The sequence below is a fragment of the Crassostrea angulata genome, chromosome 4 (genome assembly GCF_025612915.1).
Source record: "Crassostrea angulata isolate pt1a10 chromosome 4, ASM2561291v2, whole genome shotgun sequence".
NCBI lineage: Eukaryota > Metazoa > Mollusca > Bivalvia > Ostreida > Ostreidae > Magallana > Magallana angulata.
The window spans coordinates 16,075,117-16,101,431 of NC_069114.1; the positions used below are offsets into that span (position 1 = coordinate 16,075,117).

The following is a 26,315-nucleotide window of genomic DNA, read 5'->3' on the forward strand; positions in this document are numbered from 1 at the left end:
GTAGAAAATTGCAGGTGGAAACTTTCATCAAATTTTTCAATTATTAAAATTTACGGAAATTACAATCGTGTTTAATGTAAAGAGGGAAACAATTAAACAAAAACTTTTAAAAATTTATAAAAATCAAAATGACGATAAGGACAGGTTATCGGAATAAAAGAGTGTTTGGTATAAACAGGTTTTAACAAAAAACTGTCGGTGTAGACAGGTTTTGCGTAAACTGGTATTTCCCATGTTATTTCGTTACATGATATATTAACTCTCTCCACTTAAATACATGATTTGAAACCACTCAGAATGTGACCTCTACCTCCAACTCGCCACTTAAGGGAGAGAGGAACGGTCATCAATGACGAGGGCCAAGCTGGGCGGTGAAGCCCAGCAGCCCTCGTCCGCTTCACGCTCAGAAGAGGCCACTCTTCCTCATCGTCGTGGTTTCTGGAACTTACAGTTTTACCTGGCGTCCCGGCGATACATACTATAGAAATGATCCCTAAGAGTATGATCTTGATACCACATTGTAATGACGAACTCTATATAGACTCGGCATGACGACATATGGTAGGTGAGCAGTGTTTGAATGTGATGAAATTAGCGCAAGTTTTTTTCTTTAATTCGATGATTGCCTTTAATTTCAAGTCCAAATTTATCAATGATATACTTAATTCTTAATTGTCGAATATAGAAATTTGAAAAACACTATATACAATTCATAGTTTTTGAATTGTATGTGCATGTGTAATTTTTTTGAAATAGGGGACGTAATCTTAATTGCGCCTTTTGACTGATCGATTAATTTTGTCGTCAAACAGGTAATCCAGGCGTTGTCCATTCAATGTCTTTAAGATTCTTTTTCTGATGGACAGACTCAAACTTTCTCAGTGGCACCCTTTAAGAAGTAGATGACCCTTATTTATTTTAAGGTCACAATTAAGATAAAAGGTCACAGGTCAAGGGCAAAACTCTCTGATCGATTGCAGTGTCTTCCGAATCCTATCAGTAGGCTTGATGGTTATCAAATCTTCTTTAAAACTTTTAATATTTTTTACCTTAAACTATTTTTAGAAAAGAAAAATCAAAATATTTCAGCCTCAAACGTCTAAAATTTTCCATCTTTATTATTTATAGTACTTCTTTTCAAGGAAATTAACACAAATTAAATGGCAATGACGTCAAGCCCTCGTTTAAAGACTTCAAACTTGAAACGCAAGTATCTGTGCACTCTTGAGGGAGAGATGAATCTTAATGATTGTCACATCATAAAGTATTCAATATTCTGGACATAAATAATACATGTATTGTACATGTATTCATGATGTATCCAGTGCATGGGTTTAAACACACGCTCTGACTTCTTCCTAGGTTTTTACTCTAAAACAAACAATTTAAAACTGTCATAAAACATGGTATATAATCATAGGGTCGAATAAGAAAGGTAAGGAAAAATATGAAAACACATTATAATAGTCATATAAATCTGCAAGAATTGGTTATATTTCTGCACAGGAGTGAACATTCTAACGTTAGTTTTATAATCTACTTTACCATTACCCCACAGTGAAATATGCGAGTCCATAATATACCTAAATCGTGTATTTGGTATAGTTCGTTAAATGAAATGATTCTTGCATTCGACAATTGTTTGCCAACAAATAAAATGTGATGTACATGGTTTTTTTTTTATCCTCATACGCAGTTTGGAGAATCAATATTTCATCTATGTAAATCATAATCTGTGCCCTAATTTTGTATGAATGATGTTAGTTATACTCTATTGTCATAAAGAAAATTATTTTTAAACTTTTGTATCTCTGTTCGTATATATTAGAAATGCTTCTTTGAAATTGACGTATGAATGTTGTAGGGGAGATTTCTTAATATCTTTAGAATTCTCTGCTTGAAAGACAATAGGTACACATGTAGCTATTCTTGAAGGCGTAAATGATCACATTCGCGGGTCTTGGAAGGGGGGGGGGGGGGGGTCCGGACCCGGACTCTGGTAAAATCAAATTTTTTTTATACCCCGAACCCCCCCCCCCCCCTGACAAACCTAAATATTTCTCGGACTCCCAACTCAATTATCCCCCCCCCCCCCCGAAAAAAAGTCAGGATCTGCGCATGGCTAACTTATTATTTTGAAACGACGGTTTAAATCTATTTGTTGTAACCCTCAAGGAGAAGAGATTATGAGGCCATAAGGTCCAATGTCATCAAATGTTCTGTTCAGAAAGATAATGTCAGCTCAATATTTGCTTTTTTGCTTCGTATCTTTTAATCAATTCGACGTTTCCACATTGCGAACACAGTGATACACAAACACACATTGTTTGTTTTACCAAATGTAAAACTTAGTTTAAAGTAAACAAAATTGGTCAAATTTTATTTGTATGTAAATGTTGTATAATATTAAAACTAAAAATCCAATGAAAAATATAAAACACAAATATTTTTTTATATATATTTTTTTAAAAATATTGATTTATTAAAACTAATATCACATGCATATATTAAACAAAAAGTATATAGCCAAAAAAAATCTCTCATGGAATATGTACTGTTTAAATATCTTACATGTATGGTCATGTATGTACCATTCTACATTTCCTTTTTAACCTCATCCATCGGAAATATTTTTCATATGTAACAAAAATATACATATGTAAATGTACGTATTGACTTCGTTTCAGTATTTAGAGTTTAATTAATCGTACACACTTAAATGTCTAAGCATGTGTTTATTCCTACATGTAGTGTCTCTTATTAGTTTTTAAAAGGGTTTTTGTTTTGAAACCACTCAGAATGTGACCTCTTCCTCCAACTCGCCACTTAAGGGAGAGAGGAACGGTCATCAATGACGAGGGCCGAGCTGGGCGGTGAAGCCCAGCAGCCCTCGCCCGCTTCACGCTCAGAAGAGGCCACTCTTCCTCATCGTCGTGGTTTCTGGAACTTACAGTTTTACCTGGCGTCCCGGCGATACATACTATAGAAATGATCCCTAAGAGTATGATCTTAATATATGTATGTGTACAGACGGTTTATAAAGACTCCGTTAACTCACGCACTACCAGTCCAGAGTATTTGTATACAACAAAAATCAATCAAAGTTTATTTCTTAATCAGAAATTTGTTTCATTTGTTAAACCTACATCAGTAAGTTTACCTATTACTGTATATTATTGTTTAAAACAAATAATATGTATATGGTTAAATGTTAAATGATTTTAGAATATGTATCGACTTATTAGTATTACACATGTGTACATGCGGCACACTTCAAAGAAAGATAATCCACATCGCATGCTAAGGTAAGGAAAGGTAATCTGATAAACATTTTGGAAAACTCCCCTGTGAGTTGTCTTTCCTTACTGTCACAACAACAGCTCAGAAAAATCAATATAAATAGATACATTTTTATATATTTCCTATACATGCTACGATGTTTTTACCACATGTAGGTTGTTTTGTTTCTCGGAACTTCACAACAAAAGCAAGCACATTTCAGTAAATAATCTTTCAAAATATATATAAATTCCTCACCAGTTTTTGACCGATCACCTCTTGAGATTGTATTTAATGTATTTATGTAGAGCGGAGCGGATCAGTAACCCTTGACTTGGGAAGATGAGAGACATGTATTAATATATTTTATTTAAACTATTTTTTGGGAGGTGGGGGGGGGGGGGGGTAAATTTATTATGGGTTTAAAAACGATCCCATGTCATTTAATCATTTGATTTAATCAACGCGTGAGAAATTTTACAAACGAAATGCCCTGAGCAAAGGTACTAATATTTAAGGTCATACGCGACCTCTCTTCCATTTTTTCTATTTTTCCCATCTCCACAATATAACGATTTCCACTTCGTAAATTCATAATCATATTTTAATGTAATATGAATCTTTTTTTATTTGGATATAAAGTTTAATTGAAAATATACAATATGACTTTACTTATAAGCATTCAAATGCATTTTGCATGCTATTTTATGGAAAATTCGAAATATTCTAGCTCCGAAACGAGCCTGGTAATGTACTCTAAATTTTTGGGAATTAACGGGTTTAAATGTTAATAAATAAGGAATAAAATATCAAGGAAAATTATATAAAATTGAGGAACGTCTCGTCTGTCCGTAAAAAAAATCCTAGCCATCTCCCAAAAATTCTCTTAACTTTATGGCTTTTTTTTAAAAAAAATATACATTAAATTGAATTATTTTAACAAACCTTGATTAGCGGTAGCGAATGAAAAACATCAAAAAAGATGTTAATTAATTGCATGCATCCCCTAAAACCAATCCCTGATATAATTTGAATAATCAGTTTCCATCGTAAGTGTGTATGCCTTAATATCAAGCATATTGATTATATCTTAATTATTATCTATAATAATACTAGTGAAAAAAAAAAATTAAAACATTTTTTAAGTTATTCTCAGTTTTTTTGTCATGGGCCTCTTCACTCTGTAAGTCGAAAATATACCTGTTTATTAAATTTTTGTACCTAAAGTGGACATCCAAGTCAGATGGTAAGATGGTATTTTACAAATGCTATAAAAGATTTCCGTCTGATAGGGCAGAGCTCACCGGGTCTCCGCCGACAGTGAACGTGTGAGGAGAAAGGACGGACACGAAATGCATGCAAACGCTTACCCCATTTTTTTGCAAAGTTAGGCACATAGCATCATAGAGGGTTCATCCCCCCCCCCCCCCCATTTTTCTCGCCGGAAAGATAATTGTTCCTAAATTTTCCTTGATAAGATGGAAATATTGAGATGGTATACAAGCCTATTTTATTTTCACTAGATAGATAATAAGATATTATCAATATGCTTGATATTAAGGCATGCATACACACATACGATGGAAACTGATTATTCAAATTATTTCAGGGATTGGTTTTAGGGGATGCATGCAATTTTGTGTGTACTATATATATATATCGTATGCCTAAATAGAAGTAACAGTTTGGCACCAAGTAAACAACTACTGCCAAAATATATTATGCCATAATTATATTTAATTATGATATCGGTAATGCTTCAAAATCTAAGCTATGGTAAAACTGGTACCGGTTAACATAAAACAAGCTGAGCTTAGGTTCATTTAATCTTCTTAAAATTAACATATATTACAAATATCTTTCATGATGTGCACAATTCAGACTTGTACATAAAAATAAAGGAAAGACAGCATTGGTTCAAACAAATATAGTTTCTCTGTTCACATATTCACCCCTGCGAATGTTATTGTCATTTAAATTTTAGACCACGTGGTTTTATTTGACCCTTTCAGTTTCGCAGTAAAAATCCTGCCTCGTGTTTATAGTCTATTTTATAGAATCTAGGTACTTGTTGTCAAATATGAATTCTAGACGTATATTGATTTTAAACTTTAATTTCATTAATTGGTGGATAAAATGTGTTCTAGAAATAAATGTGACAATACAAAAATAGGTTTTTTTCTGCTGTTGCAACAATTAACATGCGTAGTAGAGATCCTCCATAGGAATTAATTTTCGATCCGCGCCTGACCTAGTAATAACATCTATAGTGAAAGAGACTACACTATTTTATGCAGAATGTTCCTTGAAAATGGCTCTATATACTAAATTTTTATGCAAACATTCACCCATTATTTTTTTTTTAAACATAGTATTGCACACCACAAGCATCAAACATGGCTATGATTATATTTAGCAACCCAATGTTTATATTTTCAACCACTCTACACGTGGTTGAACACGAACGATAACTCTGTTCTGAATATCATCGTTAAATTTAAATAACCGCTAGATGGTGAAATAAGACATACATCTAAAAAGATTTTGATGTTTTAACATTAATCAAAGTAGGATATGATATGAAAATTGACCAGTACTTACGTATTTTGAGAATATTATCCGAACACTTATACTTCCGCTCAAAATTTCACAGGAACTGAACAAATCTCGGTGAAGTCTCGTGAACTTTCATTCGAGCACCCCTGGATTTCTTACATACTTAGCAACGATAAAGAAAACATTCCGAACACATTCGCAGGGGTGATATTGAACGGTCATATCATGCATAGGCGTCGGAACCGGGGGGGGGGGGGGGGGGGGGCTAGGGGGGCTTAGCCCCCCCCCCCCCCCCAATTTTTTTGCAAAGTCAAACCTAACCATTAGAAACATAGTATGATAGAAGGTTCAGCCCCCCCCCCCCCCACTTTTTCTCACAGGAAAGAATATTGTTCTAAATTTACCTTGAAAGATTGAGAAGTTGGATTCAGAAGTATACTAGCAATATTCTTGGCTAAGCCCCCCCCCCCCCACACGGATTAGGAATTTCGTGATTTTGGAGAAAAAAAATTTGGGTAAGTAAATTTTTTTTCTTTTGAAAGTATAGGTATACTTCCCCCCCCCCCCCCCACACACACACACACACACACAGATTAGGATTTTCATGATTTTGGGAATAACTTTTTTCTCAATATTTCTGAGGATTAGTCTAGCCCCCCCCCCCCCCACTTTCAATTTGCTTCCGACGCCAGTGTCATGTATACCTAACAATTTGTCTAGATATTTGTCGTAGGGTTGTTGCATAAAATATTAAATCAAAAAGGAAGTATCTGGTTCGCGACAAGGTTTATCATTCTAACAATTTGCTTTCAGTATTTTAGGTTCTTTGATATTTTACTTTAAAATCATCTACTCTTTATGGCTGTATAAGTTCTGCAGCAGCAAAAAGGCCGCTATTGGTATACACTACGTGGTAACATTTCAAGCGAATTGCGTTTGCAGAGGCACACTAAGAGTTAAACATAGTAATACAATCTATTGTCAAGAATAAGGTCTGTAGACATGAATAATATTGATAAGCGCAATAGTATTCATACAGTTACCTATAAAAGCAAAAGTATATATCATAGATAAGCAGATATAACGTGGACATATAGCAGAAACGTACATATGGTTGGGCTAAGTATTTTGGTGTGCATCTTTCTAATGACCTTTGAACTTGGTCAAACTAGTGTGATAGGTGAAACCGAGAATACAGCACAGATTCTAAAACTATCCAAGATGATGGTAAAACTGGAGTCTGCAGTAAAAGATATACAAAACGACAACCGGAAGTTACAAAACGACAACAGACAGCTAAAGGAAGTCATCGCAGAATTGTCCAATCGTTTGGAAAACGAGATTCGACTTCGGGAACAACTGGAGAAGCGAGTTCGGATATGTGAGATTTATCAGAGGGAAGACGACGGAAATGACGTAACTCTCCCCCAATCCAGTCGGAACACTACGGCTAAGGGGAAACGAATAAGTGGTAAAGATTATTCCAAATATTATCCAAATTATCCGGTATCCAAGAGAACAATCCTCGAACTCTATTTTAAACCTTTAAAATTGTTGGATAAACCTATATTTCCACACAAAGAGTTATTTTGTTAAGTCCATATTAAAGTATAATATACTTGTCACAAACTTTGTATAATAATTCTAGGTGTACAACTAATTATGATAGATTAGTTTTTGGTGAACATGCACCACACAACTAGTAATTAAAAGATTGTTGACCCTACAAATCGTAGACGTATCTGTTTTTGCAGGAATTCGTTCCTCCAACGGAACCATCGCATTCTCTGCTTACTTGACCACCACTCTATCCAGTCCTGGTAATTTAAGGCCTCTCATTTTTGATGCCATTTTCATGAACGAAGGCAATGGTTACAACCACCACATGGGCGTGTTCACAGCTCCAAGAACTGGTCTGTATGTCTTTACATGGACCATCCGGGCTAATGGCGGGGCCTACTTTAATACACAACTCCTTGTCAATGGATTGATGTACGGGTCGATGTACACAAGGGACTACTATTATTCCAATTCAAACTCGGCCACGGCGGTCGTTCACGTTGCGGTGGGAAATTCCGTTTACGTCAGAACCGGTCCTACAGGTAACAGTGGCCACATCTTAAGCAATTATGATGGGTATTCCACATTCTCTGGATGGACAATCGATTGAATGTTATTTTGCATGCAGTTCAAATCATTTAAATAAAGTTACTTATTTTGCATTTGTAGCGCCATACATGTATATTGAAAATTTATTAAATCTTAGAAAATCCTCTTCTCTACCCCTATACATATTTTAGAAAAAGCAAACGCATTACTTTGAAGCCCTAGCTCTAAATTTTAAATTACATGGCCCCTAGGTCAGACGTTCAGGTCATAGAGCATGGCCAATGTGCCCGAATAGTCATAATATATTTAATCTTAATTTTAAAAAGTCTTCTTTTCTACTCCCGTATTTATTTAAAGAAAAAATAAAACATGGTTATAAAGTCCTAAAAACCCTCTACCAATATTGTGAAATATATCGCCTTGGGTCAGGGGTTCAGGTCATATGGCGGGGCCAATATAACCATAGTATGAAATCTTTAAAAAAATCTTCTCTTCTACCCCCATATATATTTTAGAAAAAGTAAATGCATGGCTATGAAGCTAAAAAAAAATACATGGTCCCAGGGTTAGGAGTTCAGGCTCTTTGGATAGTGGCAATAAGGCAACAAACTAGTGGTTAAATTAAAAAAAAATTCTCTTCTGTACTTTCACTGTTGTTGGAGATATACTAAATGTACATATTGTTATTATGCTTATAATGTCTTCTTTTTAAAGGGAGAAAATCACTGCCAATGAGGAAGGGGCTGAGGCTTTTTGTTTGAGGAAAGGGGTGGGCTATATAGTGAACATGTACTGTATTTTTAAGTCACTTGAGACACTTGGGAAACTTGCCGTTGATTGTACGTTGTCTGTGAACGTTTTTTACATTTTGAAGGAATAAGGACTCATTCTTTGAGTATTATGAGGTGAAGGGCTTTGTGATAGATTTGATCACGCCCCATCGGAAATTATCACCTCATAATATTCAAAGAACGACCCCTTATTTTACCCCCCGCAAACGAAGTTTCGGGGAATGTCTGTCCGTCCGTCCATCTGTCTCTACAAAATTTGTGTCCGTCCACATCTTTCCTATGGAGAAACATTGGAAGTTCTTACTTCACACAAAGATTGCCTATGACCTGAGGGTGTGTCATGACCTTGAACAAAGGTCATCCGAACAAGGTCAACGTCACTGGCAGAAAAAAGTGTAAAATTCGTGTCTGGTCCATATCTTTCTTATGGAGAGACATTAAAAATTCTTAATTCGCTCAAAGATTGCCTTTGACATTAAAGTATTTTCTGACCTTGACTCAAGGTCATTTGGGCAAGTTCAATGTTTTTGTTTAAAAAATGTTTTGTTTAATTCTTATATGTATCATGTCTTGTGTGAATGGAAATGATTAGAAGGTAAAATTTGACACAAAGCTTGCTTGTGTAAGGCGAAATTAACAGTATCATTCTTACCCCCGACCTTTCCTCTGAAAATGGCCCACACCGGTTTATTTTTTTTTTTCGAGAAAAAAGTTGTGTGAAACAATTTTTCGGTAAAAAAAAATCGGGGTTGGTATACCAAAAATTCAAAACATTTAATGGCTGCTTGGCATGTGGATAATCGTTTGATTCCAGTCATGTTTGTTATCATAAGGATCCAAATGCATTAACAGTTTAGCTGAAATAAAATGGAATTTAATGAATAGAAATTGATTTGTGTACTTATGTTAGCATAAGCAAAAAAAAAAAAAAAAAAAAAAAAAAAAACTAGAGCAAAGCTCGTTGCAAAGCAACGAGTGGGTCTTCCGTTAATGTCGGAAGTAAAGCTGGAAGTTCCTGTAATAAGCAGAGCTCTTAAACCAATAACAAGAATAACTAAAATAAAAAGATGAAAAAATCGAATTATTCCTGGTACGACCTAACAAAACCCGAATGATTTTAAGTAGATTTAACAAAAACCTTATTGATTTCAAGAACGACTTAACAAAAAAATCCGAATGTGTTTAAGTACGACTTAACAATTATTTTTGGTACGAGTTAATTTTACTATAAACATTACGCTATTTTTTAAACCAAGGACGCGGAAAAAAAAATTCCGGAAAAATCAATTTTTAGACTCCGATATCTCTGTAATACATCGTCTGATTTTAAAACGGATTTCAGTTTATGATTAAGCTTAATAAAAGCTGCTTTGTTGCATTATAATAAATATCAAATTATTTATCAGAAAAGAGTTATCATAAAAAGACTTAGTAGCCCTTGTACACCCTAATTTGTGGGGCCAGCCCCTTTTTCTTGATATCAAATAAAAGGTCTCGCTAATATAAACATATTTTGTTCTACAAGTGTTCATGAATTGTAAACCGTTCTCGAGATATCTGTACAAATGTGTTTTAGGGGCCGACCCTTAAACCCCTTACAGGGGCCACTAACAACAAAACTTTTGGTTTAATATTGTTCAGAACATTATTTTGAACAACTTTTGTTCTACATTGGTTTTTAAAATATTTCTCCTTTTTCAGATATTAATGATCATAGTTTTGAGTTCTGGCCCCTTGAAACCCCTAATTACGTAATATATGACTTCGGTATGGTACTGTATAGATGAACAGCTGTACAATGAACATTTTTGCTTCTATAATTAATAACAAAATATTGTTCAGTAAAGAGTTATTGTTAAAAGACATTAGAGCCCTTTTGGCCCCTAATTTGAGAGGCCAGCCCCTTTTTCTTGATATCAAATTTAAGGTCTTGCAAATTTAAACATATTTTGTTCAACAAGTGTTCATGAAATGTTAACCGTTCTTGAGATATCTGTACGAATGTGTTTTAGGGGCCGACCCTTTAACTCCTAAATTGGGTCATAAACAAAAGCAGTTAAGGTAGCATATTGACAAGAACACCATTTTAAGCAACTTTTGTTCTACAATGCTTTTAAAAATATTTCTCCTTTTTCAGATATTAATGATCAAAGTTTTGAACTTCTGGCCCCTTGAAACCCCTAATTACGTAACATATGACTTAAGTATGATACTGTATAGATAAACAGCTGTACAATGAACATTTTTGCTTATATAATTAATAACAAATTATTGTTCAGTAAAGAGTTATTGTAAGAAGACTTTAGAGCCCCCTTGGCCCCTAATTTGAGGGGTCAGTCCCTTTTTCTTGATATCAAAGGCAGGATCGTGAAAATTGAAACAACTTTTGCATTACATGTTTTAACAAATTGTGTGCACATCGAAAGGTATTACAGAAAATGTGCAAAAATTTCGTGGAAAAATGTTGTGCTAATTTTCAGGTTCAGGCGAGCTTCGAGGCCTTGAGCAATTTTCATAATTGGAAGCATGGGGGTACATCTACAGACATTCATCTACAACCCCTGAAAATTTCAAGCTTCTATCTTGTTTAGTTTCGGAGGAGATGCGTGGACAAAATGACCCTTAAAAATTTACAAAATCATCTATATCTGAAACCGGAAGTGACATCATCATGCAAAAATTTAATAATATGTAGCGACGATGATGTTCTATCACTCCTAAAAATTTCGTGCAAATCGGTTGGGTAGTTTTTGAGAAATAACGCTCCAAAAAAGTCAGAAAAAGAAAAAAAAGAACTAGAGCAAAGCTCGTTGCAAAGCAACGAGTGGGTCTTCCGTTAATGTCAAGAGAAAAGCTAGAAGTACCTGTAAGAAGCAGAGTTCTTAAGCCAAGAACAAGAGTAACTAAAACAATTTAGTATAAAATAGAATAATTCTTGGTACGACTTAACAAAATCTGAATGATTTTATGTACGACTGAACAAAAACTTTTTCGATTTCAAGAATGTCTTAACAAAATAAACCCGAATGTGTTCATGTACGACATGACACGATTATTTTTGGTACGAATTAATTTTTCATTTAACTTCACGCTATTTTTTAAACCAAGAACGCGGAATCAAAATTTCCGGAAAAATCAAATTTTAAACCCGAATTTCTCTGTAGTGCATGGTCCGATTTGAAAACGAATTTCAGTGTTAGATTAAGCTTACAAAGTTCTTTGTTTTTGCTAAATGAAAAATATCAAACTATCGCTTAGAAAAAGGTTATCATAAAAAGACTTACTAGCCCTTTTTGCCCCTAATTAGAGGGGCCAGCCCTTTTTTCTTTATATCAAATAAAAGGTCTCGCAAATGTAAACATATTTTGTTTACATGTATTCACGAATTGTTAAACGTTTTCGAAATATCTGAACAGCTGTGTTTTAGGGGCCGACCCTTTAACTCCTTATCGGGGCCACCAACAAAAAAATTTTAATTGCCATATTGTTAAGAACATTATTCTTAACATTTTGTGTTCTACATTGCTTTTAAAAATATTTCTCCTTTTTCAGATATTTATAATCAAAGGTTTGAACTTCTGGCCCCTTGAAACCCCTAATTACGTAATATATGACTTTGCTATGGTACTGTAAAGATAAACAGCTGTACAGTGAACATTTTTGCTTCTATAATTAATAACAAATTTTTGTTCAGTAAAGAGTTATTGTAAGACGATTTTAGAGCCCTCTTGGCCCCTAATTTGAGGGACCAGCCCCTTTTTCTTGATATCAAATTAAAGGTCTTGCAAATATAAACATATTTTGTTCACCAAGTGTTCACAAAGTGGTAACCGTTCTCGAGATATCTGTACAAATGTGTTTAAGGGGCCGACCCTTAAACTCCTTAATGGGGCCATCAACAAAAAAATTTAAGGTGGCATATTGTACTAAACATTATTTTGAGCAACTTTTGTTATACATTGTTTTTCAAAATGTTTCTCCGTTTTCCGATATAAATGATCAAAGTTTTGAACTTCTGGCCTCTTGAAACCCCTTATTACGTAATATATGACTTAGCTATGGTACTGTATAGATAAACGGTTGTACAATGAACATTTTTGCTTCTACGATTAAAAACAAATTATTGTTCAGTAAAAAGTTATTGTAAGAAGACTTTAGAGCCCCCCTGGCCCCTAATTGGAGGGGCCAGCCCCTTTTCCTTGATATCAAATTAAAGGTCTTGCAAAAATAAACATATCTTGCTTTACATTATTTAACAAAATATGTATACATCAAAAGATATATCAGAAAATGTTCAAAAATTTCGTGGAAAAATGTTATTCTTATTTTCAGGTTCAGGCGAGCTTCGAAGCCTTGCACAATTTTCATTAGTGAAGCAATGGGGTACATCTACATACATTTATCTACAATCCCTGAAAATTTCAGGCTTCTATCTTGATTAGTTTCGGAGGAGATGCGTGGACAAAATGACCCTTAAAAATTTACAAAATCGTCAGTTTCTGAAACCGTAAGTGACGTCATACGTTCAAATTTTAATAACCTCGAGTATTTAAGATACCAAACAAGTTCTGAAAATTTCGTGGTAATCGGTTGAATAGTTTTTGAGATATAAGCCTCAAAAAAAGTCAGAGGAAGAATAATAATAATGAAAAAGAATCCGAAGAAAAACAATAGGGTCTTCCGTTGGAAACGGAAGACCCTAATAATAAGAATAAAGAAAAAGAAACAATAGAATAACAAGAGGGTCTTCCGTTGGAAACGGAAGACCCTAATAAAGAAAAAGAAACCGTAGAATAACAAGAGGGTCTTCCGTTGGAAACGGAAGACCCTAAATAGAGCAGTTGTTATTGATAGAAAATGGACAGTAAAAAGATAGCAGTCATCATTTTCTATAAAAGCAAACTACTTGAGTTATAATTTTTTCTTAGCGGGGGTATCAATTGTGAGCTTGCTCACAGTACCTCTAGTTACTTAATTCTCAGCAATTGTGCGATTAAATATTCTAATGCAAATTAGCAATTAAACCCGGCTTAATTGCGCCCCAATTATACGTCATTTGAATTTAGTGGACTGTGTAGTACAAAATCAATACGTAGTGTATTCACAGGCAAAGACACTGAAAAATGTAAATATAACTAGATATCTTCAAGGTAAATTGCCAGTTGGCTTTATTAGATTAAAAATTTGTTCTTTTTTTAAGAAATCTGCTATAATTTCCTGTGCATTGTATGCTTGAGTGTTTGTGTGAATTTTAACTAAAACTGTAAATATTCTGAAAGAATGACCATTAAAGGCCTGTGTGTCTCTTTCTTTCCCAAAAGTTTACAATTTTCGACTAGGGTGTAGATAATCCAAGCTTTTTCCGAATCTTGCTTCCCTTTACTCTTCTTTATGAATAAAAGTTGTTAAAAAATCAAATTATAAATGGCAGGTGTACCAGTCAGAGGAGTATTGGATTAGGGTTATGACTCAAAATGTTTATCTGACATGTTAGTCTAAGGGCTATAGTACTCATGTGACCGTCAAAGCCTGTAGGCCTCTTGATAAATACCGAACGTTACCAAGAAATGGTTAAATGAAAAGGTAACACCTTCTTGTCGAAGTAAAGAACACTCCTGCATGCTTGTAAACCTGGAAACAGGATGCAGTGTTTCTACTTTTGGGAGACTTGGGCATAGGGAAAACTCGTGTTCCCTTTTCACGCATCTCACCGTGGATGAAAACTCGAGGGAACAGCTATTTTCCAGTGTCTGGAGTGTCTTGAGCCTACCATCCCCAACTCCGAGGTCACTATCACCAAGGAGTTTCCCTTACCACTCAACAACTCTATGACCGAAAGCAACAATATTATAGAGGCATCGGTCCATATTTCACACAATTGCCCACACAGAACCACATCACCGAAAGGAGAAATCCTTTTACAACCAATCATCCGACAACTTTCTATTAAAGGGGCTGCATGTCATCAACTTTCACGTCACCGAAACACAACTCAGCACGGGAAAAGGAAAATCGTCTCCAGCGATGGAGATACCTACGTGGTCAAGAAAGAGAACAAAAGCGGATCCATCCTCTGGCGGCGTAGTAACTTGTATTATGAACAACAAGACTTCGTGCTTAGTCACCATTCATGAACACCTCCACCACAAACAGCAAGGAACACACACATGACGCCAAACCCAGGATACTCTCTACCGTGCAGATGACTCAGCGAATCATCCCGACAGCAACAGAAGACTTTTTGTGCCAGCATCAATGAAAGATCGTGAAAAAAGTGATGGTGGAGATGGCAGATCATGAATTTGCCCGCGTAAATTCGTGAATGCAGACAGGACACAAAACCGAGGGAGGAATATCAGCAAGAGGAGCCCAAAGACATGAAATGAACTTCAAAGCGATTTTATCTTTACAAGAAATTGAAGAAAAAATATTGTGCATTTCATATTATTTTTTCTAATGTTAAAAAAATCACACTTTTTAAGATTGAATAGGACTTCATGGAACCCAGTACTTTGTCAATAGAAATATTTGCATCAGACCTAAAACTGGAGCACCTAAATTCAGCAAGGTCATGGTTCGTCAATGGAACTTTCAAGGTTGTTTCCAAACCTTTTGTCCAGCTCTTATCCATTCACTTCTTTGCGAGATCCAGGGACGAGATGAAACAGCATCCATGGGTATACGTCCTCATGCCCAGGAAACGGAAAGACTTCAATATAAAAACAAAAAAAGACGAATGTTAATCATTATTTTTCTGAAATAATTAGAATAATAGGCAATAAAAGGTATTACATTTAAAAAAAAATAGTTTTGCGTGAGTGGCGTTTATGTTCCAAAAACACCAGAACAACATATGAATTTAAAATGTTTTACTATCAAAGGTCTGTAGAACTTTCAACGTTTAAAAGCTTATGGCTCCAATGTGTTCCTCACATCAAAATTGCCTCTCCCCGAACTGATGTTTGTCCAAAATGTGAATCTCTAAGATGTAATGTGATAGGCGCTGTCTCAGAGGAGGAAAAACTAACTGCACTGGATGATTATAAAAGTCATGTATATTAATATTCAAATATACACTCGTATCCTTACACTTGCATTTATGTCCTAATCAGCTTTTATCTAAACATATATTTATATACAAATAAATTGTTAAATATAAATGTATCAAAATAAATGTTGGTTGAAAATACTGAATTAACATTGTATAAAGATAAATCAAAAAGACGAATATGTGCATAGCGAGTAAAAAACATAAATATATACAATCATACTAATTTTAATACTTGAATGCTGTGCACATACATTGTACTGATATATATATTTCGTATGGAGAGACATTGGAAGTTCTTACTTCACACAAAGTTTGCTTATGACCTGGGGTGTGTCATGACCTTGAAACAAGGTCATTAGGGCAAGGTCAAGGTCACTGGCAGAAAAAGTGCAAAATTCGTGTCTGGTCCATATCTTTCTTATGGAGAGACATTAGAAATTCTTAATTCGCTCGAAGATTGCCTTTGACCTTAAAATATGTCATGACCTTGACTCAAGGCCATTTGGGCAGGTTCAAAGTTATTGTTTAGAAAATGTTTTGTTTAATTCTTATATGTGTCATGTCTTGTAGGAATGGAAATGTTTAAAAAGTAAAATTTGACACAAAGCTTGTTTGTGTAAGGCGAAATTAACTGTGTCATTCTTATCCCCTCCTTTCCCTCTGAAAATGGCCCAACCCGATGTATTTCATCTTTTTTCGAGAAAAAAATTTGTGTGAAAAAATTTTCCGGTAAAAAAATCGGGGTTGATATACCAAAAATTCAAAACATTTAATTGCTGCTTGATAATAGATAATCGTTTTATTCCAGTCATGTTTGTTATTATACTTAGAATCTTGAGTCCCATGAGTTCAATGTCATGGATGCTGTCACCAGCTCAATTGATGACATCATGCTGCAGATGCTGGCGTTACAGGGAGTGAATGACATTCAGACCTCTGAATATATTTGTATATAATTAGTGCCTGGAATCAATAAAATTGTTTGTTCACTACTTGTTTTTGAGTATTGGTATTATCTATATGATAAAATGTCAAAATTTTATTAATTTCAATATAAGGGTAGATTCTACCCAGGTTTTAAGAAAACCTCCTAAAATTGATGAAATCCTAGTAAATTAATCAAAATATACATGCTTTATACTGACAAATTGGTAAAAAAATGTTCATATCATGAACAATCATCCATTATTGATTCTAATAAGCCAAATAATTCTAATCAGGCCTTCCCTGTTGATTGAGCATGTGCGAACAATATCACCACCCCCCAGTGTAATGCAGCTTACAGAACTAGCAGGTGCCCCCTTATCTTTCTTTATAACACTATTCTAGCAAATGAAAAAGGACATAATTTCGATATTATATTAGAGCTAGGTACCTGGGGTAATAAACTGAACTGTTTAATTGTAAAATTATTGAAAATTAAATCTAGAAAAGGCCAAGTTCTTGCCAATGTCAAAATTCAAGAGGGGTAACTATTCTAGTGTCAAATCACAAAATGCGCCTCCAAGTACAGAGACAGAAGATAGTATGCTGAAAAGTTTACCTTCATTATATAGAAGAATGTCCATCGTGATGAATCAGATGGCTACCGACTGTCCGACAGCATCAATATGGGGCAAAATGACCCCGCCGCCCTGCCACCATCATCTTCCAAAGCTGAGGCGGCTGAACAATGGAGATCATACTAAGTGCACGAATGAGGAAAAATCAGAGTTATAAGTTATTCATTGCACAAAACAATGTTAATACATCAAATTTTTTCATATATTTCTTACAAATAAAATATATACATTCTGATTACACACATAAATACAGAATTTAATGATCTGTGAAGGATGGGGTACATAAATAAACACTATTACATGTAAATACATTTGTCACAATTGCATTCAAATTGTATAGGTTCTTATTAAAACATTTCACCAATCTGGTAAAAGGATGGTCCTTGTAAGTCAAACAAAACAAAATTTACAAAACAAAAACAATTTATTTACAAATATACAATAATTAGGAGGTTGTTGACATCAGTTCTATCGGATGGACTAGATGGCTTTCGTTAAGACATCTCACATAAGGTAAGTTCCGTAGGACTGGGAAAGCATAAGTTTTTGGTTTGGATATTAATTGTCCCACCATAAGTCCCTTCACGGATATAGCATGGTCCACCACGTGCACGTGCCCACTCCGTTGTCACTGGGTTGTATCTCTCTCACACAAATTAGCCCACACAGGGATACCGTTCCCAAGATCACACAGCATGGGAAACGCCCAAGATATCTCTGACAGCAAGAGTACAGACACGTCCACACAGCTTGTCGCCCAGAATACATCTAACCTCACTCTTCAAACCACTAAGCAAGTTGATTTATAAATAAATAATACCTGTTAAACAGGTTTTTCTCCAGTAGTATTACTACACCCAGTGACCACTCATGCAAGCAAAAATATATAAATAACTCAAAAGTATGGAAATACATTTCAAACAAAATTTAGATACCAGAACTCAACCAAAAGTATGGGAGTATGGTTGGAACATAATTGTGACAACATGTAATAACATGTAATGCCATATGTGATTTATGCAGTCATAACATAATTCAAGTAACTCATCAAAAATTACATACAGTCATTCCAAATAAATAGAATTACATCATGTTGAAATTCTGAATCACTCAGTCAGTTAGTCTAAGGGAAGTAACTCTAAAAATTGCTATCTTGCAATGGACACTGTTGACAGTTTCGAGCAGTTTTAACCATGAAAACTTTACAAAATGCCCCTACTAAACTCATAAAACATAATCATTCCAATAACATATACCCCATACTAAGCTGACATGAGTCCAATGTGTCATAACCCCAATTTCTCTTTCATGTGCAATAAACATGTGTAACACTCCCCTTCCCACCCCTCTCTAAAGAGGAGTGGGTGGAGGAAAAAGGGGGAGGGGTGAGAGACACTCATTCCTGACCATATGTATGCCTAACATGTACTCCTGGCTAAACACTCACAATCACAAATCTAGAGATAAAAAAATGAAACATGGTAACTTACCAGGTGAAGGCACTGTTGACCACTGTTGTAGTTTCAGGGCGTGTGGGTGAGACCGTCTTATACATCAACCTTACTCAGGTCAAGACCATTTAGGCGAGGGAAAAGACTGCAGAACTCCTCTACGTGGATGGCTGGGAGGCAGTGTTTGATCCAAATCACTCTGCTGGTCAAGATGCAGAATACCCGAACAATGAAGATCTGCTGAAAAATAAACATTAAGATGACATTAAATTGACATTAAATAGCATCAGGTCATCAATTTGAAAAGAGTAGACATTTTTTAATGCATTGCAAATATGATGCTTACAAAAAATAAGAAAAATTAATAAAAAAAAACCTTGTTTACAACATAGTTTTTGTCCAAATTCTATTGACAGATGATCGGCAGACCTTAATTGAGCCCATCAATTATGAGTTAAATATGAATTCAAAATTTAAAAAACAAGCAAAGAACTGCAAAAATGAATTGCTACACATGTAATCAACAATAATATTATCTAATTTAGAATTCAAATCAATATTTCTTGCTTTTTCTTCTTTCCTGGTCCCTCTAATTTTACTCTTTACACATATCCAATACTCCAGTCCCCCTCAATTTTAAATTACAGCCACTCCCATCTTAAAATTTAAATTTAATGAACTAATTTTACTGCAAGTGTATTGAAATGTCAAGTCTGTCCAAATAATCATGAAATATTGACCTTTGTTTGACTTTAAAGTAAGAAAACAGGTAAAAAAATAGGGTCTCTATAGGAAAAAGCCTACCAATTATTTTCCCATAGAACTCCATACAAATGTTATGACCTCTCAGTACTTTACTATAATAGTTTCAGTCAAATCTTTGGTATCATTTGAAACTTCAATTCAAGACCTTTCAGGAAATGACAAAAAAATTATAGGGTCCCGTGGCATTTATAGGTCAAATTTGCAGTTGTTTACAACTTACAGCGATCGGCAGTAAATGTCACTCTACATAAAAAATCAACCCCCAACTCTACAATTTTTCCTAGTGTTGCTATATTCTTTAAAATATATCCCCATTCCATCATTTATTTTGAAAACTTTTGAAAAAATATTTTTACTACAAAATGAGAATTGTCATATACCTGAATTCAGCCAATCGCGTTACGCCTACCCATTCATTCCTTATTACAACGTTCTAAAACTTTTCTCTGATGTAAACATCCGGGGGTTTGTTACTCTCATTCCATCATAAAGATCCAAAGGTCTTCATGCATTAACAGTTAAGCTGAAATAAAATGGAATTTAAAGAATAGAAATTGATTTGTGTACTCATATTAGCATAAGCAAATTAAAAAAATAGAGCATTTGTTATTGATAAAAAATGGACGGTTAAAAAGATAGCATTCATCATTTTCTATAATAGCAAACTACTTGAGTTATGATTTTTTCTTAGCGGAGGTATCAATTGTGAGCTTACTCACAGTACCTCTAGTTACTTAATTCTCTACAATTGTGCGATTAAATATTATAATGTAAAGCCAACCCGGCTTGCGTCCCAATTATACGTCATTTGCATTAAGTGGACTGTGTAGTACAAAATCAATACGTAGTGAATTCACAGGCAAAACACTGAAAAATGTAAATATAACTAGATATCTTCAAGGTAAATTGTCACTTGGCCTTATTAGATTAAAAATTTGTTCCTTGTTAGGAGATTTACTATAATTTCCTGTGCACTGTATGCTTGCGTGTTTGTGTGAATTTTAAATAAAACTGTAAATATTCTGAAAGAATGACCATTAAAGGCCCGTGTGTCTCTTTTTTTCCCGAAAGTTTACAATTTTCGGCTAGGGTGTAGATAATCCAAGATATTTCCATTTACTCTTCTTTATGAATAAAAGTTTTTAAAAAATCAAATTATAAATAGCAGGTGTACCAGTCAGAGGAATATTGGATTAGGATTATGACTCAAAATGTTTATTTGACATGTTAGTCTAAGGGCTATAGTACTCATGTGACCGTCAAAGCCTGTAGACCTCTTGATAAGTACCGAACGTTACCAAGAAATGGTTAAATGAAAAGGTAACACTTTCTTGTCGAAGTAAAGAACATTCCTGCATGCTTGTAAAGCTAGAAACAGAATGCAGTGTTTAAACTTTAGGGAGACTTGGGCATAGGGAAAACTCGTGTTCCCTTTTTACGCATCTCACTGTGGATGAAAACTCGAGGGAACAGCTTTTTTCCAGTGTCTGGAGTGTCTTGAGCCTACCACCCCCAACTCCGAGGTCCCTATCGCCAAGGAGTTTCCCTTACCACTCAACAACTCTATGACCGAAAGCAACAATATTATAGAGGCATCGGTCCATATTTCACACCATTGCCCACACAGAACCACATCACCGAAAGGAGAAATCCTTTTACAACCAGACATCCGACAACTTTCTCTAAAAGGGGCTGCATGTCATCAACTTTCACCTCACCCAAACACAACTCAGCGCAGGAAAAAGGAAAATCGTCTCCAGGATTAATAGAAATTGTTAGGCTGATCAAACTATGATAAACTTTGGAAGCGTAAATTAACTTTAAAAATATTTTAAGCTTCTTAAAATGTATCAGCTAAGATTTTTTCAACCAGCGCTTTCAGTATGAAAAATGAGGGTTTTCCAGTTATCGCTAGCTTAAATGCGCACTAAAGATTGTCTATCTCTACAAGGTAAAGGACGCAATTTAGGTAGGTAAAACATTTGATCTTCTTCTTGAATATAGATCAGTAATACTGTGTATTTTATATTAATCAGTTTAAAACTTGTAGCACTGTTTACAAAGCGACATGACGCCATTTAAAAAAAAACATTTTTGTGAGAAAGAATAACGCCAACATATATGAACTGTGAAGATATTTTCTAGTGCTTTCGAAATGTTCACACGAAAACGCATGCACGTTGGACTCGGATTTTTTATTGATAATTTAGGGTTTTATATTTAAAAAGCATAAACAATAAACATTTTTGATAATCAAACGATAATTAATGGTTGAATCATCAGGATGTTATATAATAAAATAATCTAAAGAATAATAAAATTTTCATTTTAGATGTTGAGCAATTATGGTACGCATATATACTTTTTTGGTCCTATTTATTAATTTATTTATCTATTTATATTGCTTCAATTACTGTTACTCTTATGCACTTGAACTAATGCATGTTTTTTAATCCTTCAAAACACCGCTTTTACAAAGGAGAGTCTCTGATTTTCATGTGGAATATTCTTATTCATTTTTAAAAATTGTATAATGCAATAATATACATGTATTACAGAGTGAGATAAGATGCCAAAATCCAATAGACTGAATATGGGACCTCAGTTGTTCCGAATACTTCTAGTCATCAACATATTTGTATTTGTTACAGAAACTTTGGTAAGTGCCATGTTAAGAAAAAACCCTTATTTCAGCATAATTTACAGGCAGTAATATTTACTTGTACATTTAAACTCTTTGAACGAAAGACACGACAAGAGTCTTATCTTTATGTATATATGTCATTATCAACTCAATAACAGACACTTAAATGTTAGCTGACCACTAAAAACATTCAGTTTGTGAACCATTTTAAATCTTAACAATGAAGAAATAGAATCCTAAAATTTTCATCTGGAATCATACCATGCCAATTTAAACGATAATATTTATAAAATTTAAAACGATAATTAATGACTTTTGGGACTTATTAACCGAAATTACAAATCCTAATTAAGCAGGGCAAATAAATTGCCTGCTCGGGGTGACAAGTAACCTGTATTTACCCAGATGTGCAAAAAAAAAAAAAACATTTTAAATTTTATTCTTCTTTATGTACTCGACCTTACAATAGGTCATACAACATTACCAAAACACAGTATTTTACTAAGCTTCAACACGATAGAGGTTCATCGTGGTAAATCGATTAAAAAATATAACCTAGGTTGTTGAAAAATAAAGTAATTAGAACACGGGTCCATGTGAATTGTTTGAGAGGGGTCTAGACCATTTCTCTACTAGATCCGCGAATGTTGAACTTTACCATGTAAATTGATTCAGAATGAAGTTTTAAGGAAACAGTCGATTTTTCTACAAACCTGCATATTAACTTTTTTAAAGCATTGTAACAAATAATATAAAGAGATGAAATTATTTTTCATGTTAGTGTCTTTGACAATATCTAGATCTGTTACTCGATGCAATATATTCGTAGGCAAAGTAAAACCAATTGACAATTTTCAATCATTGGTCTTAATGCGTGTTTTACCCTTAAGGTCAGACGACACGTTCCTCAAAAATCTTTTTGTATCTCCTCGTAATAAAGAGTTCCAATAAAAAATATTAATTTTATAATTACTTAAAAAATGATCAAAATTTACTTGGATTTGGTTCTATGTCTAGATGGTCGAGTGGTTAGAACCGTGGCCGGTAACTGCCATAATTTAAGCGTATAGGTTCTAGAGCCGTGAGTTCAAAGCACCGCCCCGGCGGAGATATTGTTCTATTATAGTGAATTTCGTTGTGCAATAAATATATTTATTTTTATATCAGCAATTCAAGTGTATTTTCAGGAAGATAATAAAGGATATTGCATACTCTAGTATTTTGCAGAAATGCCTGGTAAGGTACCCTAATTTTTTGCAAGAAAGCTTGTCAAAGTAGTAGTAAACTATTAACAAATACATGGAAAAAGTTATCTAAAATTGAGGAACGTGTCGTCTGACCTTAAGTGAAATTTGTACAACATTTCGCAAGATATCTTAAAATTTAAGAGGCAGTTTAAAGAGATATTATGTTAAGTTTAAATTGCTTTTTGTATTGTATTTTGATTGCATTTTCAGGATTATTTTCAATGTGTTTATTAAAATTTATTAAATTGTAAGTGAAATTATCTTTTCAAATATAACTTTGATAAAAATTTTTATATGCATTTAGATGTCAGCATTTAGCATTTAAATCATTTAATCAGCATAAAAGTGTGGGAATGAATTGCATTGTAAAGGTGATTGAATAGCACTGTTCATCAGTGAGAAATCTCAATTAAAACACGAATCAGATAAAATGCATATTACATTTAAAGTACAAATAAAGGAAATATAAAATATGGGTTATACTTTTGTAACTTACCTAAAGAATCTGCAAACACAGAAACATGTTTTCGAATTAGCAGCACATTTTTTAAATATAGGATATTAGTCTGCCTTTTTTGCAAATCAATAATTATAAAATTAAGACACACGTTGCTCTGCAAATAACTATTAATCATTTTCCTTTTGCTTTGAATAAAGAAGAATATGGTTAGTATCTATTTAAATAGCAAGAGGAAATGTTTGAATTGTACATAATACATGTAAGCAATTGACTGGATGTACAAAGATTATTTACTTGTATCATTACGAAACCAACGAGTCATATTTCTTTGGCAAAAACTCAGACGTGTTACCCCTGACATCATGACTGAAAATCAATAAAATGCTTTTATTACTGTTTATCTGGCAACTGAAATTCTGATATACAATATCAAACAAATGCATGTTTATAATAAAATATGAATCAAGGCTAAATTACGGAAGTTGAATAAGTATATAGGGCATGAAAAAAATATAACTGTCATCGATTACTAAAATTCGAATGCCTCTGAAATATAAACACTGTTGACATACCCTGTGTAGACATGTGTAGAAGCAGCAGCGTCGGAAACAAACACCCAAAACTTTAAACTTTGAAAAAGTCAATTCATATATGCACAAACAAGAGGCCCATGGGCCACATCGCTCACCTGAGCAGCAATAGGCATGATAAAATCAGCTTAATGGAGTCATAATACAAACTATCTGGACAATATATTATAATACATGTAGATCCTGTATAAATAAAAATCAATTTTTCCACTGGATAATATTATGTATATTATCATTAGTCCCTTTTCTAACGGGATGATTTTTATAGTTACACCGCATGTTGAGCATTGCAGCTCTCAAAAAGATCCTAATCAATTTTTTATATATGGGATATAAACCTACATCAAACTCTGGCCCACTTGTGAGACCCAATCGTCCAGGAATCATCCAGAAGCCAAAATCTTTCCTGGCTGATTAGTTTCTGAGAAGAAGATTTTTAAAGATTTACTCTTAATATTCCCATGTTAAAATTCCCATTGTGACCCCACTCAACCTCCAGTAATCTACACTACCTAAGGATGCTTCTAAACAAGTTTCAGCTTTCCTGGCTTATTAGTTTCTGAGAAGACGATTTTTATAGATTTACTTTATACATTCCTATGTAGAAATTCGATCCCCAATCGTTACCTCACTCTTCCCCTGGAGGGTCATGATTTTCACAACTTTGAATTTACACTACCTGAGAATGCTTCCAAACAAGTTTCAGCTTTCCTGGCGAAATAGTTCATGAGACATTTTTTTAAGGATTTACTCTATATATTCCTATGTTAAAAATCGACCCTACACATTGGGGCTACCCCCCCCCCCCTCCTAAAGGGTCATGATTTTTTCCAATTTTGAATCTTCACTATCTGAGGTAGCTTCCACATAAATTTCAGCTTTTCTGGCCAAATGGTTCATGAGGAGAAGATTTTTAAAGATTTACTCTATATATTCCTATGTATAAACAAGACCTCCCATTATGGCCCCACCCTACCCCTAAGGGTCATGATTTTAATAACTTTGAATCTACATTACCTGAGGATGCTTCCACATAGGTTTCGGTTTTTCTGGCCTAACGGTTTCTGAGACGAATTTTTAAAGATTTACTCTATTTATTCCTACGTAAAAAGTTGAAAACCCATTGTGACCCCACCCTACCCCCAAGGATCATGATTTTCACAATTTTGAATCTACACTACCTGAGGATGCTTTCACATAAGTTTCAGCTCTTCTGGCATAACCGTTTCTGAGAAGAAGATTTTAAAAGGTTTACTCTATATATTCCTATGTAAAAAGTCGAAACCCCATTGTGACTCAACCCTACCCCTGGAGGGTCATGATTTTCACAACTTTGAATCTACATTGTACACTACCTGAGGATGCTTCCACATAAGTTTCAGCTTTTCTGGCCAAATAGTTCATGGGAAGAAGATTTTTTAAACATTTACTCCATATATTCCTATATAAAAAGCTGACCCCCCCCCCTTTGTGGCCCCACCCTACCTCTGTGGGTCATGATATTCACAACTTTGAATCTACACTACCTGAGGATGCTTCCACATAGGTTTTGGCTTTTCTTGGCCAAACGGTTTTTGAGAAGAAGATTTTTAAATATTTACTCTATATATTCGTACGTAAAAAGTCGAACCCCCATTGTGGCCCCACCCTACTCCCAGGGGGTCAAGATTTTAACAACTTTGAATTTACACTACCTGATAATGCTTCCACATAGGTTTCGGCTTTCCTGGCCAAATGGATCTTGAGAAGAAGATTTTTAAAGATTTACTCTATAGATTCCTATGTTAAAAATCGACCCTCCCCATTGTGG

The 26,315-nt window shown here is 34.4% G+C and overlaps 2 protein-coding genes, 1 long non-coding RNA gene and 2 other non-coding genes across 5 annotated transcripts in view; 2 read left to right on the forward strand and 3 right to left on the reverse strand.

The window, feature by feature from the left end:
* Positions 1–287: 287 nt before the first annotated feature.
* Positions 288–509, reverse strand: LOC128182618 (small nucleolar RNA U3). The gene has a single exon (XR_008243446.1). It is a non-coding gene; the product is annotated as a small nucleolar RNA U3 (small nucleolar RNA).
* A 2,280-nt stretch (positions 510–2,789) lies between these two features.
* Positions 2,790–3,011, reverse strand: LOC128182617 (small nucleolar RNA U3). Its single transcript, XR_008243445.1, has one exon. It is a non-coding gene; the product is annotated as a small nucleolar RNA U3 (small nucleolar RNA).
* Positions 3,012–6,893: 3,882 nt separating this feature from the next.
* Positions 6,894–8,057, forward strand: LOC128179370 (cerebellin-4-like). Its single transcript, XM_052846784.1, has 2 exons — positions 6,894–7,306; positions 7,590–8,057. The coding sequence occupies exons 1-2, from the start codon at positions 6,946–6,948 to the stop codon at positions 8,003–8,005; spliced, it is 777 nt and encodes a 258-aa protein (XP_052702744.1). The 5' UTR covers positions 6,894–6,945; the 3' UTR covers positions 8,006–8,057.
* Positions 8,058–15,078: 7,021 nt separating this feature from the next.
* Positions 15,079–17,463, reverse strand: LOC128179371 (uncharacterized). The gene is made up of 4 exons (XR_008243073.1): positions 17,330–17,463; positions 16,613–16,749; positions 15,669–15,767; positions 15,079–15,444 (listed from the first exon to the last, which is right to left on the reverse strand). It is a non-coding gene; the product is annotated as an uncharacterized LOC128179371 (long non-coding RNA).
* A 3,909-nt stretch (positions 17,464–21,372) lies between these two features.
* The window catches only part of LOC128179254 (uncharacterized), a 37,145-nt gene continuing 32,202 nt past the window's right edge, over positions 21,373–26,315 (forward strand). Inside the window, exons 1-3 of the mRNA XM_052846622.1 lie at positions 21,373–21,533; positions 21,897–21,912; positions 22,123–22,223. Coding sequence (XP_052702582.1) covers positions 22,134–22,223 — 90 coding nt within the window. The 5' untranslated portion in view covers positions 21,373–21,533; positions 21,897–21,912; positions 22,123–22,133. The remainder of the gene's footprint in view (positions 21,534–21,896; positions 21,913–22,122; positions 22,224–26,315) is intronic.

What these genes read in the sequence shown, in the direction of transcription:
- LOC128179370 (XM_052846784.1), top strand. Translation starts at nt 6,946, where the DNA reads ATGGTTGGGCTAAGTATTTTGGTGTGCATCTTTCTAATGACCTTTGAA. An exon ending in TAAGGGGAAACGAATAAGTG is followed by an intron (nt 7,307 to 7,589) that starts GTAAAGATTATT and finishes CTGTTTTTGCAG; the next exon opens with GAATTCGTTCCTCCAACGGA.